Source organism: Larus michahellis, chromosome 3 (genome assembly GCF_964199755.1).
Source record: "Larus michahellis chromosome 3, bLarMic1.1, whole genome shotgun sequence".
Lineage (NCBI taxonomy): Eukaryota > Metazoa > Chordata > Aves > Charadriiformes > Laridae > Larus > Larus michahellis.
This window is the reverse complement of record NC_133898.1, coordinates 120,622,040-120,641,437: the sequence shown is the minus strand read 5'-3', so window position 1 is coordinate 120,641,437 and position 19,398 is coordinate 120,622,040. Positions and strand designations below refer to the sequence as shown.

Sequence of the window (19,398 nt, the reverse complement as noted above, 5' to 3'; positions counted from 1 at the left end):
TAACAGGAAGTTAACCTAAACTAATGGGTTTGTTACCGTTAACGTTAAAAATGGGGAATGTTCTCTCTGGGAAGACGTGTGGGAGCAGTAAGCTTGCTTGGCTCTGCAGTGTTAGCTCCGGACGGTAGAGTGCACTGCTCATGCAGCAGAGAAGGCAGCATCCCCCGGGCTGCTGCTGGAGGGGGCCTTGGGATCCCACCACCCCTCCCCGCCCTCATTCCTTTTTACAAAACTTAATCCTTTGGTAGATACGGCTTTAAGACTACATTTATTCAGCAATCATCACGGGCATGACTGCAGCCTCTGGGAAACGTGCCACGTCTATGCACTAACGGGCGTGCGTCACCCAGCCAGCCTGCGAGGACAGAGGCCGGGAGTTGCGCAGACCCACTGGGGACCGCACACGGCTGCGTTATTACCCCGTTATCGTCATCGGTGCGATTGCCCCCTCCTCACTGCCCTTGCACACCTACTCGTGCTGCAGGCACACCTTCAGTTACAGTGCAGGCGCGTCCTGAGAGTGACGACAGGTGGTCATGTGTCTGCTTTGTCCTTGATGTAATAGTAAATAACCCTTATAATTTTTATTCTCTTTAAAAAATATTTGCTGTGGGCACAGAAAACAAAATACCAGGTGAGTTGTCCTTTTTACTCATGTTAGAGCATCTGTCTTCTCCCGTTTTGTAGAGTTAGCCTTTTCCCTACTTGGGCAGGTGAGAGGAAAGTGAGGAACTAACAAGTTTCCAAGAAGCTCAGGTCAATGCAATGTTACAGACACAAATCTGCATTAATGAGAAAAAAACCACGTATGCCGTCGTGTTGCATGTGGAAGAGGCCCGAAGTAGCAGATTGCTTGGCTCTTGGAAGCCAGTGTTGGTGTACCAGATGGTTGCTGTTGCACATTAGCAAGGAGATGTTCTGCACTCTACATTACTTTTTATGTATTTTTATTGGACTTTTCAGATTTGCACTTTACATTCACATGGGAGGATTGGCAGTCACTTTATGAAATATTACAAGAAGCAGCCATAATCAGGGCTGGAATAATTTTGGGGATCTGCAAGTCTGTATTTCAACAGCTGGAAGAAACAAGAAGTGTTATTTTGCAGCCTTGGGTTATTTTCTGTCCGGTTTTCTTTCGTAGCCGCTTCAGAGAGGCAACAGGAGGTTCCAACATTTACTAATCCTGTTAGCAGACCCTGCACTTCCCAGTGGTGTGGTGCTGTCCTGAGTTCCACCGTCTGGTCTTTCTGGTCTTTTTGCTTCAAGCAAGATAGTTCTGGTGGTCACTGAAAGAGGTAGCTCCTGTGTCTAGTTGCACCCTTTAGAAAGCAGCGAGCGCAGCAGAGCCTTCAGGTGCTGTTGGAGACACACACAGAGTGAAGTGAGGAGCAAGGCTGGGGCACACAGCCGAACAGCTCTGGCTCTCCAAAAGCACACAAAGCTATAGGATAAACCCAAACAATTTGGGGGATTTGGACCCTTCGAAAGAACTTGGAATAAGGTGGTGATTTGTGCCTTAGTGTTTGTTTTTTAAAATTTGGGATCCATTTTCGTTCAGCTAAAGGGTGATGACTGCTGGGGGCAGTCCAGTTGAAAACCTGTTGAAATAACATCTGGTTCCAAAGCTGCCTGCTACAGCCCAACTCCAACATGCCCTGCTCTACTGCTGGCATCTTCTCCAGAGCTGTGCCACCTGTGTTTGGCTTGGCAGGTAGCTCTCCTCCTCTCTCTTACGGGCTCAAGCTTAGACCAGGAGACTGCAATCCCTGCCCTTTCCCTAGTTCTTGCCCCAGAACCTATTGTTCTAAGGTCTTGAGTGACAGGCTATGCACTGCTTGTGCCACAAGGCACGGTGACCTCTCCGGGTGAGTACACGGGGCCTGGTGCTCTTACCAAGTTCACTTTACGTGCGTCATCTTCGATCTGGATCAACAATCCAGACCGGTCCAGCGAGTACGTAGCCCTGGAGACTGGCTGAAAGGCGACCTGGAAAGACTGAGAGTCATATACAGTGTATTTGTGTAGTTTTTCAAGAACACATACATGCTGCACATTAGGTGCTAATGTATTAAAGTATGAGGTAATGTTATACAGTCCATGTTCAAGGCATTTCAGATGCCAAAACCAGAGGTCCGAAATCCCTTAAAAATGTCAGGTCAGGAGGACTTTGCAATGGCTGTTTTCCTTCGGACACTTACCCTTCCTCTCCCTGCGTGAGCTGCACTGTCCTCGGCAGGGGCTGCCAGGCAGTATGTTGGTCGGAGAGCAGGCTGCCACCAAACAGTGCACATACACCTGAGAAGAAGAAAAAGTCCCGTTTGGTCCGTATCAAATCCCTCTTTGAGGAGCGTCGTTTTGCCTTTTGTTCGTCTTCTGCAGAAGTTACAGCTGATTAGACTTAGGCTCGTCTGAACACTTGCACGCGGCACCTTCTAGCTGAACCTGCCTTGAATTTCAAATTTGGTGTCAAAGAAGCCCTCAGGCAGTTTGGTAACTGAGAGGCTGAGACAGGAGAAGTTAAAACCTCACTGCAGTGAGGCTGTGTATCAAAGCTAGACAGAAACTCAATCTAGTGCTAGATGCAGCTGCGTGCTGAGGAAGCAGCACAAGCCAGAATCGCGTCATGTTCATTTCTAGCAAGTTCACGAGTTGAACTGCTTATGAAAGGCCAAGTCAAAAAATTACGTGGTTACTTAAGCTGCTGAGGTAGGGGCACTGCCATGGCAGTACACGTGCTAGAGTCCACTCAACGGGGTGCACTGGGAGCAAAGCACCCTCAGGTCACCTGGCATTTTCTTTGCTCTTCTTAGACCTCTTGGAGGAGGACAGACCCTCAAAAGTGTAAGACCAAACCCACATGCCTCTACTTCCCTGCCCATTGGGCTGGCATCTGAGGAGGTGGTTGACTGGCTGGGACAGATGGGTGACAACAGAGCTGAACTTCATGTGGATATTATGGTATATAAATTGACTTTTCTGTTCCAGACATTTTGAGCTGAAGTGCTATGAATCTGATCCTATAAAAAGCCAGAAACACCATATAAAAATCATATTTACATACCAAACTCTTTTGTTTACTCCAATCAGTCCAATCTCAAAACTGTGCTGCACAGCAGATTTGAGAAGAGAACTAAATTAAAGCTGCGCACCAGTCAAGGTTGAATGCTGGCTAGGTCTTAAGTCTGCGTGGTGTTTACACTGGCTATTCTTTAAATGGTCTTAAGAAGTTCAGAGGACAGATTCCATGAGTGGGAGGTGAGTCTTTGACTTAATCTTACCTGTTCCAGTTGATGTGTCAGGGTCCTTACTGCTAGCCTTTTGAAATGAGCAGGGTGTCTCACCCTGGGGCTAACAGCTACCGGGCAGAACTCCGCAACATACTCACTGCCGTTAATCTCGCACCTATTTGAGAGAGCAGATCAACAGATCTAAAAGATATTAGGGCTTTGATGAGGAGTGTGTTGGTCATTCAATAACTACTTGCCCATCCACAGTGATGTTCCACCTTGGGGTGCTGTTGAAGTCTAGAGACCCAGTTACCCAGCAGTTTTCCAGGTATAACTCAGCGTCGGGACTTTCGTCTTTCAGCTCCACCTCGAGAAACACAGGCTCCACGGGTCGCTTGATTATTGCCACGTTGGGCTCATAGAATTCCGTGAAAGATTCATCTCAAGAAAGCATCACGGGATTTTGTTGTTTAATTTTATTTAAATTAAAACATGTTGGGAATTTTCCTGATTTTCTGAAGAGGAGACTTACCTTTGGACACTCTTGAAACTACATTCAGGGCTTGTCTTATCCTTCTGTACACTGCGGAAAAGGAGATGTTAGTGAGGTTGTTTAGTAGGAAGCAGGGCATATCTTAACAAGGGAACTTAAAACTGAAGAAGTCACAGAAGTTTAAAAACGGAGGAAGAAAATTTCCTACCTGCAATATTTGACCTTGGTACCATTGTACCAGAGCCAAAGGGAGGCGATGTGGATGGATCGCTAGCGAAGGCGCCTAGCACTAGGGTCTCTTTTGCTCGATAGTAGCACAATACTGTTAGTCTATAATAGGAGAAAGGGTCATTTTTGTGTTCGCTTTTACTTTCCAGCAGCCGTACAAAAGTGAGCAGTGTCAGTGAGCTCCTACCTGTAGTCTGGATCTCTCGTGATTGTTGGTATGCTCTGTCCTGGAAGAGTCTCTTTCTCATAAGAGATTTCATTTTCATAAATAATGTGATCACCTTCAAACTGTGCATATGGGAAGCTCATTAAAAATGGAATCTTCTCAGGAGCTGGGGCAGGAGAACAAAAGAGAAAATGCAGGAGAGACAGAGACTTCCAGCAGATGTATCTGCTTCAGCCATGGGCTTACCCTTACTGAAGTGCCACAGGTAGTGACATGGAACTTGAAGAAGGCGTGTTCTTCATTGTACTCTCTAGGCTTGCAAGAGCTATCCCTTAGTTTGGTTTTACTCATATCAATGGCAGGAATTGTCTTCATTTGGGCAGATATCATTATAGTACCATCTGGGTGGCATACTGAGAAAATCGGAGAGTTGGTTATAAACTCGAGGAAAGAATCACAGATCTTTTTTATTGATTGATCGCTTGTATAACTTACTTATAAATGCTGAAGAATTAAAATTGCAGCGAACAGAGAACATCTGTAAGGTCTCCGTAGTTCTCACTTTCCTTAGGGCAACATCAAACCTTGCTTTAATTTTCTGAAAGGAGACTTCCTGTGAAGGAGGTGATGGAAGAGGACTCCTGTTAAGGCACGTGATCCATATGTTCAAAGTTCTGCTTTTTAGCTTGTGCCTACTTGAATACTAAGAAGTCACAAGAGTCAAGTCAGTGTGAAGTCTCTGGCCTCATGCAACACGGGGGCAGAAGTTTTCTGGTACATGTTAATTGGTCACTGTCACAGAGATAAATTTTGGCTGATTATTGTAGAATAGTTCAGATGTTTATTACAGCATCAGTTTTCCCCTGCCATGTCTTAACATTTCTACAAAATGTTCCTTTAAAAGAGCTTCTTTCATAAAAGCTATATTGAAATATTGTTTCTGGCTCAGTGCAGATGGGACATTTTGCCTCATCCTACTAAAAATACTGAGGAGTTTGTTTTTGAAAACTTGGTGCATATCTGTTAGACACAATTTAGCGCTGCAGATTACATAATACATGGCATTACCAGAAGGGTCCATGTCCGATACCTCTTCTCTTGCACTGGCTTAGAGTCCTTCCCTCTGGAGGTTTTCCAACACGTTTAATACTGCAGCGCTACGAACCGTGACTGTGGCTGTATGAACAAACAGCCCTACGTACTTTAAAGAAGGCATTGCTATGCACTTCATGTACCTCATAGATAACTCCCATGGCAAACAGAGGGATTTGCAAGATCAGGTGTGTAGAGTTGGTAGCTGCAAGATACCCATTGGTAAGCGCAACGTGCCGGTTCAAGGGCTTGCTACCAAGATACAGGTTCCAATACCGGTGCAAGCCAAAAGTAGGGATGACTAGATACAGGTTTTCTTCATCACAGTAACCAACTGCTTCTGGTAGTTCTGTGGGAAGAAGGTGGGATGAAGAGTTAGCGATAAGAGAAGGTTTGAGCGATGATGAGCAGAGGGCCACGAAGATGATCCAAGGGCTGGAGCGCCTCTGCTATGAGGACAGGCTGAGAGAGCTGGGGTTGTTCAGCCTGGAGAAGAGAAGGCTTCGGGGAGACCTTATAGCCCCTTCCAGTACCTGAAGGGGGCTACAGGAAAGATGGGGAGGGACTCTTTTATCAGGGAGTGTAACGATAGAACGAGGGGTAACTGTTTCAAACTGAAAGAGGGTAGATTTAGATTGGATATTAGGAAGAAATTCTTTACTGTGAGGGTGGTGAGGCACTGGCACAGGTTGCCCAGGGAGGTTGTGGATGCCCCATCCCTGGAAGTGTTCAAGGCCAGGCTGGATGGGGCTTTGAGCAGCCTGGTCTAGTGGGAGGTGTCCCTGCCCATGGCAAGGGGGTGGAACTGGATGGTCTTTAAGGTTCCTTCCAACTCGAACCATTCTGTGATTCTATGATTCTATGTTTGGCCCAGGCAGGGATTTCTATCACGGGTAGATTTTGTGCTGGCACTACAGCAGCGCTGTTAGGTGCATACTGGCATCGTCTGCAGGGCTTTGGCTGTGCTGTGGATGCAGCAGCTCACAATTGGTGGGATCGGGAATCCTCATGCCTTAGCGTTGGCCTGCCAGCTTGCTTCCAGGACTACTCCCTGTTTCAGTAAGGCAAGCTGAGCTATGTAGCTAATTATATTTTTTTGGTCAGCCGTCTTTGGATTGAACCCAGAGCTATTTCAAAGATAAAACAGGGCAGTGAGGAGACTCTGTCACATTCGGGGCATCCAAAATCTAAGAAGTTTGAGAAAATACCAATCAGACCTCCTGACTGTTTCAATAACCTGCTCTTAGTGGATGATTGTCTCCTTACAGAAATGCTGTCTTTGGAGTTCACAGCAATTTATTTGAGTCAGTTGAGTTCTGCCCTGGACGCAGAGGCAGAATTGCATTTGAGGACAAACTGAAACTCGTAGCAATGTCTGAAAGTTTTGCCAGTAGATGTATGTTCAAGTTATGAGGCATCTTGTTCGCTGAGTTTGCAAGCCAACTTCTTTTATACACTAGTTTTTATTGCTCTCAGTGTCTCGAGGGCAGACTGTCTTGCCAGTATGCAGAAGAGCTGCCATTAGAAAAGCAGCAAGCTGGCCATGTTACCAATAATGAGCTATTGAAGGGTGGGGTTTTCCCAAAAGCTCTCATCCTCAGCCTAAAGCCGTTCTCACCGAATTCAATGAAAATCTGAGCCATGCTGTTGATGCAAATGAGTTAATGTCAGGGGAAAGCTCACCGATATCAGCAATCACACACTCCACCTCTGCAGAATGATAATAGGGTGTCATCTCCGGACCCACGCTCATAGAGTAGTTCACGAGGAGGGTATATTTTGTTTCATTTCTATTCACATACTGAAAAAGAGAGAAGTGTAAGACTGCAGTAGCAATGGCTTCCAGCACAGACAGGAATGTATATCCTGAGCAGAACTAAATAATTATTCCAGCACCCTCCTCTCCCCTGCAAATAGCTCCGTCTCCAAAAACATCGCTTCAGTTGGCCTAAAACTATTCAGAAATCTGGACTGGATTCAACAGCTCTTTCGGCCAAACATAAATGTGGAGAGCGTAGTGCCTGTTCAGAAAATGGAGGCAGAAGCGAACACAGCGGTGTTTCCTTTGTAGCCCACTGGTGAAAGAGCTCGTAGAGGGTGATCCGGGTCCAAAACCTTATTCTTCTTTACTCAGAGTGTGGGCTGAACCCAGGAGAGCGAGTAATCAGCAAGACAGGTGTGAGGAGATGCTATGAGAGATCCCTCTCGCTACCCTCCTTTATTTCACTAAAAGCGCCCCCGAAGCAAAACCCGCTGTTCAACCTGAAAGAAATACTTCTGAAAATTTTTGGCTTGCTTTGATCCTTAATGCAATTTAACTGTGGTTTGACTGCAGCCTGAGAACTATTTGCGCAAGTTCTGATCCTGTGCCTTCACAATGTTGTTCCTTGTAAGAGAAAATAACATCTCCTCTCTGCGTGATTTGGTGGAAACAGTGGTAGAGGACTTGCAGCTACGCATCCTCCCACAAAATCAGAGGTTGAATTCCCTCTGCGAGTTTATACTTTTTACAAATATTTAGATTAGAAATGGTCTGAAGCTTAACAAAATTACATTTAGAATACCCTAAGCCTGCCTGTACATGCTCGCACGGTGCATGGCCTGTGCCAGGGGTCAAATGGCTCGGCATAAACAGTAGGTTCAGGAATTACTGGATGTTGGTAACTGGTGTTTCAGGATTTCAATAATTGATTTATTTTTCCAAGGCACTCCTGTTTCAAGGGACAGCGTTTAATAGAGATTTCACAAACCTCTTCCTGCTGGGCATGTGCTCAGACATTAGCCATGCTGGCAGACACTAAAGGAAGTCGTATTTCATACCATCTAATTGCATGTGATGCTGCATGTCCCCCAGAGACCTAGGGAGAGCAAGGTGGGGACATACAAGCCTCTAATCTTAATTCAGATGAGCTCAGGCTCATTGACACCTTTATGAACAAGGAACAGTTGTTGGCTAATGAAAGCCAGACTATGTTCTGAAAAGGGACTGCCCTACCTCCTCCACTCAGCTGCTGATGTGAAGTCCTGTATCTTACCTCCTTTAGAACATACGGATCATCAAAAGAGACTTCCAGGACAAATCCTTTCGTTCTGTTAGAAAAGGGAGTTTCATAAATCTTAAACCCATGGTGCTGTGCTTCTCTCAGGGTAAATGGCACATTTCCTATTGCGATTGCCACCAGAGAGACATCGGGAAGAAAGTGTCCAAATGCAACATTAAATAGCCTTTCCTCTGGCAGAGTATCTGTAGGGAGAGAACATCAAATTGCCGCTGGTGTGGATCAAGTAAAGAAGACAGTTGGGGTGGCCTCCCATTCAAGTTCCAGGAAACTTAGCCAACAGCCATCTCTTTAAGGGCTCTGATTAATGAGTGTTTGTGTTCAGATCTGAAATACTCTGAGTACATGAGAATTGCTTCAAGCTGCAGGAGATTAACAACAAATACATACAACTTTATAGCAAGTGGGTTCAGTAACTTTCTAGAGGTGCCCTGTGGTGTGCAATGAGTTTCCTATAAAGAAATCTAGAATTTAGTTCAGCCTCATAAAATACAGAAAAGCTATCATAATATAGGCTTCTTTTTCTTTCAATGTCAGCTATCCAGAGTTTAGATCAGTTTCAGAGACGTTTAGTGTCTTAATGCGTTGGAAAATATAATTAAAAAAATATTACCGCACCACTGCTTGGCACAATGATTTAAGTACGCTCCCAAGATAACAAATGCAGGCAGCAGTTTTGGGGAGAAAATGCCATCAATGAATGCTGTCCTAAGGCAGTTCTGCCCAATGTGATAATTGCACAATGCAATATCTTTATTCTAGGGTCCCAGTGCTCACTGGAAAAATCTGGATGTTAGTGTGAAAGAAATGTTCTTGTTCTTATCAGCAACTGATAATTTTCATTTCATCCCATAATGACGGGTGAAAAATGGTACATCCACTAAGGCTAAAGGTTTGGGATTTTTTTATACCACCTTTCATCTTGACTTTGGCTAGCAAATTGGAAGTGGGAGTTGAGAACATTCTGGTGAATGTAGGTGTGTGGCAGAGGTCCAATGGAGCAATGTATAACACAGCAAAAGCAAGAGATTGGTAAAAGTCATTGAGAGGAATGACTTACTGTTGATAACAGTTGGTATTTGTGGCATGAAAGGTGTGGTGATGGATTTGATGACAGTATACTTCGTGGTTTGCCAATCTGCATCGGTCCATGTGTGCTCCAAGAACAAGTCAATACTGTAAATGACTCCATACACACCACCAGATATGGAGCTCTAGGAAGTAAAATTTGTGATTAAGTCTTAATTCTCAATAGTTCAATAGAAGAATGACTGAATATGGTTAAAATTCTTACACCAGAAAGAGAAAGTGGTATTCTAGTACAGTTTGGGATGGATTTTGCTAGGGGAGCTTGTTTGTTTGTTTGTTTGCTTGGGCCCATTTGTCTGGCCCATATTTGGCTTACACTGCTGAGATTCTCAATAAGGAGGTACCAGGGTTGGGGGAGTGTCCTCATTAAGCTTAGTAAGTAACCATATTTGCGTTTATTTTTTTGCAATCCCATGACTATCAGTCACGTTTCTCATTCTGTCCCAGTTCACTCTGAAAATTTGTCAGTGCTTCCAACAGTTCTTCAGACCAAGTCTGTCTGGTGTTACATACACAAATATGAGGTCCACTGATAGATCAGTGACCTTCCGAACAGGGTAAGTCAGTCACACCAGTGTCATTTTCACAAATGTAACTGGTAAAGAGTCTTGTGAGAATATTTTCATCTCCTTTATACTGAACATTTCTTTGGACATTGTCTCTGTACCTGTAAATTATAAATTATACTATGTCCAAAGCAGGTGGCTGCACCCAAACTACATGCTGGGAGCCTGCCCCATGCTAACTCATGCTGCCTGCATGGAGATTGTCTAGGAAATTGCTTATTGACCCGGGTCAGAACTGGGCCTGGGCCAGTTTCATAATGTAATAACATAGATAACTCAATTCCAGTGCCTGGGAATCCCTTCACTCTTAATTTATTCAGTATACTTTATTAGGAAAAGACGGTCTCTTTCTTCTCTCATGTTTTGTAATCAGAGATACTTAGTTTCTGAGTAGGTGCTTTCAAAACACAGAGAAGGAGCACCCAGGTCTTCAAATATTTCTTGTATCCAAGAATTTTAAACAGCAATCAATCACTATTTGGAATGATCATGATTTAGTAACATCTTCCACGGTGCAGGCCCTCAAATGTATTAGTACGTGACAGGTTTGTACTAACCTTTAGCTTGCCTCCTTCTGCTCCGATAGGGACAGTTATTCCAATGTGTGTCTCGTTATGCTCCAGTAAATAGCTCTTCTCCTCTGGGTTTACTATGACTCGGCCATCAACTCCCATTAAAATGGTTTTAGACAGAAAGGTGGATTCTTGAACCACTAATGTGGGGATAACACTTGGCACAGTCCATGTTAGCGTAGTATCCGTGAAGCTGATGCCATCTGTTGAGTTAGACAGACAGTCCCAGAAGGCCGGGAAATTGGAGTTACCAGTCAGTCTTCACTATGCAAGGTCTGTCCTTCCCTGACTCCTTGTCACCAGGGTACCTTTACAGCTTTCACTAATGAAACACCTGGCAGGATATTAACCAACTGATGGCTATTTTGTCACAGAAACCCTGGTGCTCAAAGTAGACTTGAATCACCAGTTTGAGAGGAGTAATTAATTTATTCAGAAGAACTGACAGTAGTGCTCCCAGGTACATTCTCTGTTGTCCTTCTGGTCCCTGGATTTTTGCCTTACTGGCAAAAGGAATGGGGCATAGCCCCATTTGGGCGTTCTCCTTGACATACTGGCTTCAAGATCATGACAACATCCTGCTTCCTCATCAGTCGTTCAAACTAATACTGCGCTGTGAGAGACAGAAGGTGCAGCTGCCACTGTTCTGCAAAAAGCCTGGCTGGCTCTGTCCCTCCAGGGAAAAGGACGAGGTGAGTCCCGGCGATGCAGAGCTGCATCCCCTGCGTGGAGCTGTATGGCAGGGGAGAGCCAAGGCTGTGGGGTTAGTCCAGGGGAGGCTCCCTGGCCCTTCTGCAGCAGTTTCACTTGTCTCCAGTTCTCTGCATCTAACGTGGGGGTTTGAGAAACCAGAGACAAGGCACGACACTGCACCAGGAACACAAGTCATGTAGCATCACAGCAGGGAACAAGTTTGTCAGGGACTGAAGCCATGGACTCTTAGCTCATGTTGCTCCGAGGGCAGCTTGTAAACTCTTGCAGAGTAGGTCACAGGGAAATGGGGAGACTGTGTTTTCTACTAAGTTCTAAGGCAGTTATTTTTGGTGAACAAGGAAGAAATCCTTACCAACAGGACAGGAGACAGTCGTGTCAATCAGCAAAAGCAACCACCGCTGCCTGTACATGGAAGTGGAAGTCACCATGTTCATGTTCACACCACTGACCTGTTGGGTTGCAGGCAGAAAAAGAGAACTGATGTCCCAGAGAGGCAGTGGAAAATGCACAATTTTGTGTCCTCTTGAGAGAGACAACTCACCACGCTGACGTCCGACTCGTTGGTGTGATAGGGCGCACGGAGGTACACTCGGGACAGCGTGTTATTGAAGCTGTAGCCCAGTTTTGCAGCATCGCTTACCGTTATTGTCTTTCTCCCTGATGGAGAAACAAACATCAGTTGCCATAGCTGGTATGCAACATTTTGAGTCTGCAAGAGAGAGATGAGCTGCATGAGATCTAAGTCTACCAAAGCCTTAAAAAACTATGATATTGTAGCATCTGTTTTCCTATTAGAAGCCGGAGCGGCACTGGACACTACTAGATCCCTCCAGGCAAGAAACACCCTTCTTATACATATAAAGGTAAGGGATTCTATAGCTCTTTAAGACATCTTTAGAGATAGTCTTATAGCAGCCCTGGAAGAAACTGAGACGGCTGGCCTTGACCAACTCCACTTGGACACAATGCCTGTGCTGTTAATAAAATGGTTGCTTTCGTGTCTGTCGATTGCCGGAGCAGTCCAGAGGCCAAATGACAGACTACCTTTTATAATACATAGCCATGCTGTGTCAAAGATAAGAAGAGAGGAATGTCTGTACTGGTTTAGAACAGTCTCCTGAAGTGATAACCATAGCCAAAAGGAAAAATGGGTATAAGGAGCAAGTAAGACATGAGAAAAATAGGACAAGTATATATATTTCCCCCTAATACTTTCCAGCCTCAAATAATTTTCAGCTCAGGAGCTCCTGAGCTATCTGTAGTTTCTTTGTATTTTGTATGTCTTACTGGATTTCTCTTCGGTCAGTTTTTCCAGGCTCTCCTCGAGATCGAGCAAGCTTTTAGCAGCCACAACATCTTTTGGCAAGGAGCTTGACAGATTCACTACCCATTGTGTGGAGAACCACCTACCTTTGTTTGTCTTGAACTCAGTTTCCACTAATGTAACAAGCATATGGCTCTGTTCTCCCACCTCAATGTCTTTTTTTGCAGTCTAGAGCTCTAAGAAAACTTGGGAGGTTTTTCAGTACTTGATGGCATCTTTGCCATCGCTTTTTTTTTTTTTTTTGACAGAGATGGAGCTATGCCCCAAGAATGACTCATGAGATTAGTGAGAAGAGGCAGGCTAGGAACCGTTAGCAAGGACTCCCTTTCATACCTCCGGCAGGGCTGACATCCAGGCTACGGTGTAGTCATTTGAAACTGCAGGGACATCGGTCCTCACTGACACCTGGGGACACAGAGGAGATTCTTTGGGAACAATTGAATCTTCAGCATTATTACAGGCACGGGGGGCAGAGAGAGAGGGCTTTCAGATTTCTTCTCCTGTGTCTGTCGGGATTTAGCAATTTACTGGAGGTAATTAAAATGTTTCCAAAAAGTTTCTCAACGGAGGTAACTTCTGTGGCCTTAAAATGAAGGTTATGGCGGTGCATGTACAGCAGAGGGAATGCTTTGTGTATAACCAGGTAATCAAAAGTCCTGTTTCGTATCTGGTCATCTGTAAACTAGATCCCACTCTGGAGACGTTCAGGGGCATCTGGGTCCCTCCCCCGGCGGTGCAGAGAAGCAGACTACTGTCTTTGACAGGACTGGTTCCCTCTTCCCATGCAGGTTGAACACCTGAAAATGCAGGTTCCCTGATACCCAAGGTAGATGCTATGGTCTAAATCTTGCCAGCATGTGCTGCAGAGTGAGGCGAGTTCTGGTCACAGCGTTGTGAGTCAGTGTCTGCCCCAGACCTCTGTACCATGGTTTAAGTGTGTTGCAACACCCAGACGTGACTGCACAGCCTCAAGTCCGCGCACAATAAATAGGCTTTCTTTGTCCTGCCTGCAGTAGGTGCATACAAAAGGCAGTGAAGTTCGTTTTGTTCAGTGCCTTATTTCTCCGATGGTGTGTAGATGCTGGACAGCCAAGTCCTACCACCCGGCAGGAGGCAGGTTCTGTCTCACAGTGATGTCCTGTGAGTTGTGTGACCCAGCGGGGGTGCAGCTCTGCAAACGCTAGGTTTTATTATTTCAAATATAAGGAAGACATTCTCACAGAAGATGCAGCACTTTGTAACATAAAGATACTCTCGTGAGCTAAACAGGTTGGCCTGCCTGGCTGCTAATTTGATTGCAGTGACTTAACGTCATCTGTGCAGTTAACTCAGTTAACTGAATTTCACTGCTTTCAAAATACCTATGTCATGTAAATGTGTTACTAATAAGCACCTACACCCTGTGTTGAATATCAGCAGGTCGCTATTACGCCTGGTATATAGTATAAAATCTACTTCTGTTGGGAATTTGTGGAGGTGGTGTGCCTGGCAGGGAACATGGATGTAGCTTCTCCTTCTGTGGGAAAGCTTTTACCTCCATGTAGTTTTCTTCACACACAATTTCTCTGGAAGCCCATGAAGAGTAGGAGCAGTACATAGGGTAGGTGTAGGTCACAGCTGCCCTCATGCTTGAAAATGAGGAGACCTTGATGTTCACAGTCAATGAAAACAGCTCATCTGCCTAGGAAGAACAACAGGCAATTGAGCAGATAGCGTGGAAGGTCCCAGGAGCGGCTCCATGGGACCGTCCAGCCCAGTGTTCTGTTTCTGAGAGTGCTTTATAATGATGAGATCAGGTTGAGAGCTGTAGTGACAGTTTCTCCAACATACCACCCTGTCTTAAGTGGTGTGTGTGCAGAGGCTTTCTGAGCCAGAGACGTTGACTCAGTCCTTACAGCCTTGGCCTCAGGTCCCATCTCAGCACTGTTCTTGCTGCAGTATTAAGGAGCAGCTAGTCAGGGGAAGATCTGAACTACCTCACCATATGGTTCACGTTCCTCCCATTCATGACTGCTGCGTGCCTCCTTATGGAGGGACAGTACTGGAGCTTTCAATTTGATGTAGGTAGTTCAGATATATCTTACAAATGCTGTTTGGTGTCTATCATCTTGACTAACTTAAGTAAGAAATCCTTTTGATCCTTTGGCTCTCCAGGAGCTACACATGAAGCCATGGACTGTGCTTCTATCTGACATGGATGTGTATTTTTCTACAGAAAAAGGCAAAAGCTTTCCAGAGGAATTTCCAGTCTGGAAATCCTGGTCGTTGCACAGCACACTGTACAACCCCCGTCCTTGTTAACATAACCTTTGCCCATAAAGTTTTACCTTATTTTTTCTGTGGGGCTTCCAGGACCAACCAGACTAAACATGGACAAGCAATGAAGTTTCTACTCTGATATGTTCTGTTTCTAAGTACATTTCATCTCAACTAACATTTAGAAATTAGAAATCCAGGCTACGCTTTTACACATGTTTTAGGAAGGGGTGAATCACCTTCCCGAGATGCCTGTTTCTCTCCATTGACTATTGTGGAAGCATAAACAACTAGTTTAGACTAGACATTATCTTTTAGATGGCTAAAGTTACGTGATACAAATCTGGGTCTAATAGATGTGTGTGATCTACGTTCCTAGGCATGTGTTAACAGGCACATTACCACACAAATTAAGCCAGGAAATGATCTGCCAGAATCACACTGCAAAAGTTGCTTTTTCAAGCAGATGCCTACTTCTTTCCAGAGAGGCTTTCAAGAAACTCTCTGGCAAATCAGCAGCTACAAGGATATGCTTGAGAACTGGCAGCTAGTCAGCAGCATTAGGCTAAGTGTCCTTTCATAGAGAGAGGAAATCCCATGTCAGTCACACTGAGCAAACCTCACACTGGAGAGCCATTGCCTATTCGTTTCCACACACCATCAACACTAACTCCTTGAGTTCGCTATTCCTTGAGTTCTCAAAACGTGCCGTTAGAATGCCATATCATATCTCAATCTTGTCTTTTTGGAGAGGATGGACTGTCTGAGTTGTTTTCAAGCCCCGCTCTGGGTCTTACCTCGTTGGCCACGTGACAGCCAAGCACCGACGCGCGGAAGACGGGGTTGCCCCACACGTCTTCTGACAGGACGTAGCCACAGCGAGATGCTAGTTTCTCATCCAGCAGAACGGGGCCGACATAAGGATCTACAGGAAAAGGGAATGACGTCAGGGATGGAAAGCTCAGGGCAAGTCACAGGGCAGAGTGGTGCTAGGGGCCCCTCACGCAGCTCTCCTCTGGAAAGAGGTTCAGCTGGGTTGGGTGCTCTCCAACGATGTGTGTTGTGAGGGAGCTGGCAAAGTTGTTCTGGTATGTACTAGAGTGCATGAGACAGTCTGGCATGTCTCAAGCTCACCCACATTATGCTCACTTTTTTATCTTCACCATTTCTTGGTCTCCAGAAGCTTGTGCCACAGCCACCTTGAAGTACTAGTGCGGAAAGTTTCTCTGAGACATCACATACTTTTCTTCCTCCCTGATTTTTCTCTCTAGAAAAGAGTTATGGGCTATTGAGCCCATCCATTTCTAAAAATCCTCAAGCTATGATAATCTGCTGCTCACTCTGGTCAAAGGATGCAGTCACGGACCTATTTTGGGTGGACACTTCTACAAATTGGTCAGGTTTGCTGCTCATCTCTGCTTGGCAAGGTGCTGCATGCTGTTAAACCTATGGAGGAGCCAAGAAACAGGCATGATGGGAGCTGGCTGCACTCAGCTCTTGGTGCTGCTAGAGTTAATAACATAATATTCTGTTAATTATCTGCCCTCTGATTAAGGAACTTTTTTAGTCTTGGGTTAGACACAAGAATCTGTACAAATAGATAGGGTTTAACTAGTTGCCATTGTAATTTCTAGATTTGCCTGTCATCTTTATATGTCAAACAGTGCTAATAACTGCTGTTTCAGTAGATGTATTCTTGCAGCCAGGATAGACTAAGGAGATAAGTGAGAAGAATTTTGGAAGAAGAGGGAATAGCTTTTATGAGACCAACTGAAGAGCTGGAAGAAACAAACAACCTTTCTGTGCCTGAAGGCTGGTCTGTTTTTTCCAGCGATATCAGTTGTTCTCATAAATGCTATCACTTCTCCCCACACCCTTGCTGTACTTGACTTTTTCAGTTCTGCCTCCAAATCAATTGCAAAAACCCCAACCCCTGAAAAAAGTGGACTGATGTCAACAGAAAGAAATCTGGTTTTGGGTGAAATCACATGCTTTTGTTCAATCTGATGTGAACATTTTCTGGTTTTCATTTTGGTTAAGCAGATTTTTGTTTTCCTCAGCAAAATGGAAACCCTTTGTTCAATCTGAAATAGGGTATTGAGCTGCCATTGTGGTGTTAAATAAAAAGGAAATTAAAAAAAATACCCTTTAATTGCTGCAGCACTCACTCAGGACTCATCGACAGTGTGTTTTCTGAGTATTACCCAGCCTACACTGCTGTTGTCATTTGTGCTGTCCAGGACATATCCAAGCTGCAATGTCACCTTTGTTTTCCTCGCTAGACATGTGTAAGGGCTCGGCAGAGGAAAGAATGAAAGCCAAATGTCAGTCCTTCCTCCCCAGACCATCCTTTCTCCTTTCCCCAGCATGTTAATTGTAAGGAGCAAAGGGGACTGTGGCTGTAGATACAAGCTTTACTCGTCTGTAGGCACATTGGCCAAATTGAGGTGCCAGAGGCCAGGTCTAGGTGGCAAGGATGTTCTGCAAGTTTTTTGGGGTCAGTTGCCAATCATCATGTAGATGGCAGCAGTATCCAGCTCACAGACACTGATCACTCCTGTGATTCCCCAGCCTTCATGGTACTCAGGGCAGCCACTTGTGACTCACCATTGATTTCCAGCTGGAAGAACTTTCCCTGGAGCAAGAATTTGTTCAGTTTCATCCAAAAAATCCTGGAGTGGCAACTGCTCTCTACAAAACCTGGTGGGAGCACATATAGAGCAGATGAGCCAGTGGGACAGGAGGGCAGAGAAGAGTTCTCATCCTTGCCTCTCCCCACTATCCTTTTATCATGTTTCACCAACCTGGGGGAGCCATCTGCCTCCCTCGTCCCAGCCAGAAGAGCAAGAAAAGCAGCCAGATCCTGCAGGATAAGTACAGGAACAAATCATGGGGTGATCAGAGAAAAAAAACATCAAGAAGGAAAATGAACGAGGCAGCAACCAAAGTCTCATTACCTGCATAGCGAGTAACCCACAGCCTCCATCTGCCCCCGGAGACCTGTGCATGGGCAGCAAAGTCCTCCTCCCTTTGAAGTAAAGCTGACCCACCTGTGGAGCTGGAACTTGGTCAGACCCAGGAGGAAAGCTATAGCTGACCTTCTAAAACAGAGACTGTGCTGTCTTCTCCAAACCTTGTATGTGAATCAGGAGAGGCTGGTGGCTTCCGTTGTGGAGGGACGCCTGGGCTGAATCCTGCGGTGCCCTCCAACGTTATCTGAGCTCCTGGCAGTGTGAGGCAGCCGCCCTCTCGCTGGGAGGGCAGAGCACCCTTCTGCCAGGTATTTACAAGGTCAGATGCTGCTGCTGAGCCTAATTTTAATGGGTGCAGCAGAGGGTGCTCGGTGCTTTCCATCAACCCCTGGGAAGTAATCTCATTCCTTACAAGCCAGTTGCGTAGCTTTGGCTTCAGGTCTTAAGAGCTCATGAAACATTTCCCCGGAGGTATTTTAATCGGGTCTACACAGGAAATACATTTTTGTTTCTGTGAAATGTCCCAGTGACCCAGCCATGCCAGAGATAACAGCAGTTCTTTGGCAGCTACACGTTTTTCTTTTGTGAATCCAGTTAGGTTGCCCTTTGATTTGTTTGATTATTGGAGAGTGTTTTGGTGAAAACATCTTGTTTTTAGAAGTGCTCCGATATCTCTGGATCGGTCAGGCCATGTGCAGGTCTGTACACGGTCAAACATATTGCCTGGGAAGGGAAAGTCATTGCGCCTGGTGGGAGCTGTGGCTCTGGAACTGCAGGTGCCCCGGGAAGCAGAAAGGCTGAGAGGTTTCTAAAATACAGCTTGTGAGATAAAAATACAGCTTGTGTGGCAGAGGTGAGCTACGGTGGGGTGAGAAGTACAGGACATTTAGGTTAGAATCATAGAATCATTTTGGTTGGAAGAGATCTTTAAGATCATCAAGTCCAACCGTTAACCTAGCACTGCCAAGTTACTACTGAACCATGTCCCTCAGCACCACATCTACCCGTCTTTTAAATACCTCCAGGGATGGCGACTCCACCACTTCCCCAGGGAGCCTGTTCCAATGCTTGACAACCCTTTCAGTGAAGAAATTTTTCCTAAACCTCCCCTGGTGCAACTTGGGGCCATTTCCTCTTGTCCTTTTGCCTGTTACTTGTGAAAGGAGACTGACACCCACCTCACTACAACCACCTTTCAGGTAGTGGTGACATTTTAGCCATTGAAACCCAGGGCTCAATCTCCTTTTGGTCCCCATTTTGGGGCATCACCCAACCGTTCTTGCCTTACTTTTGTTCACATGCATGACCAGAGCTGTGCTGTAGAAATGAGATTAATTTTACAGTATATTTCACACTGTTTGGGGATAAACAAAAGCCAGTGGGCACACCCACTTGCAGGACACGGTGCAATCAGTGTAATTTCCTCTTCTGTCCCCCTCTCTCAGAGGACCTCTGCAATGTCGGCAGCGCCCACACCCCTGCCCTGCCAGACAGGCACACTCTATACATCAGGGAGCTGGTGGCACGCTTGTCTGAGGGCTCTGGAGCGGAGCCCCGGGACTTTAGCAATCTCCTAATTAATGTCCTTTGGCCTCAAGACCCTTTCTCATTCAGTGGGAGCCAAAGTCCAACTTCTG

The 19,398-nt window shown here is 45.5% G+C and overlaps 1 protein-coding gene across 3 annotated transcripts; it reads right to left on the bottom strand.

Annotated features, from left to right (window-relative positions):
• Positions 1–930: 930 nt before the first annotated feature.
• Positions 931–18,206, bottom strand: LOC141741355 (uncharacterized). 3 transcript variants are annotated; one of them, XM_074581912.1, is made up of 23 exons: positions 17,747–18,206; positions 17,594–17,652; positions 17,397–17,489; positions 15,587–15,714; positions 14,068–14,214; positions 12,867–12,938; positions 11,751–11,918; positions 11,562–11,658; positions 10,481–10,698; positions 9,329–9,482; positions 8,245–8,453; positions 6,893–7,010; positions 5,353–5,558; positions 4,613–4,730; positions 4,364–4,530; positions 4,139–4,239; positions 3,932–4,053; positions 3,763–3,813; positions 3,488–3,671; positions 3,282–3,405; positions 2,202–2,298; positions 1,897–1,998; positions 931–1,359 (listed from the first exon to the last, which is right to left on the bottom strand). In XM_074581912.1, the coding sequence occupies exons 1-22, from the start codon at positions 17,773–17,775 to the stop codon at positions 1,916–1,918; spliced, it is 2,745 nt and encodes a 914-aa protein (XP_074438013.1). In that variant the 5' UTR covers positions 17,776–18,206; the 3' UTR covers positions 931–1,359; positions 1,897–1,915. The 3 variants fall into 3 exon arrangements, with proteins under 3 accessions (XP_074438013.1, XP_074438015.1, XP_074438014.1); XM_074581914.1 differs by having other exon boundaries at positions 3,509–3,671; XM_074581913.1 differs by having other exon boundaries at positions 1,897–1,989; positions 17,747–18,205.
• Between the last annotated feature and the right edge of the window lie 1,192 nt (positions 18,207–19,398).

Excerpts from the sequence above, each read along its gene's own strand:
- LOC141741355 (XM_074581912.1), bottom strand. The coding sequence starts at position 17,775 with ATGGAGGCTGTGGGTTACTCGCTATGCAG. Across the intron at positions 14,215-15,586 it reads GCTGTCACGTGGCCAACGAG|GCAGATGAGCTGTTTTCATT; the intron begins GTAAGACCCAGA and ends TGTTCTTCCTAG. Across the intron at positions 11,659-11,750 it reads ACGAGTCGGACGTCAGCGTG|GTCAGTGGTGTGAACATGAA; the intron begins GTGAGTTGTCTC and ends GCAACCCAACAG.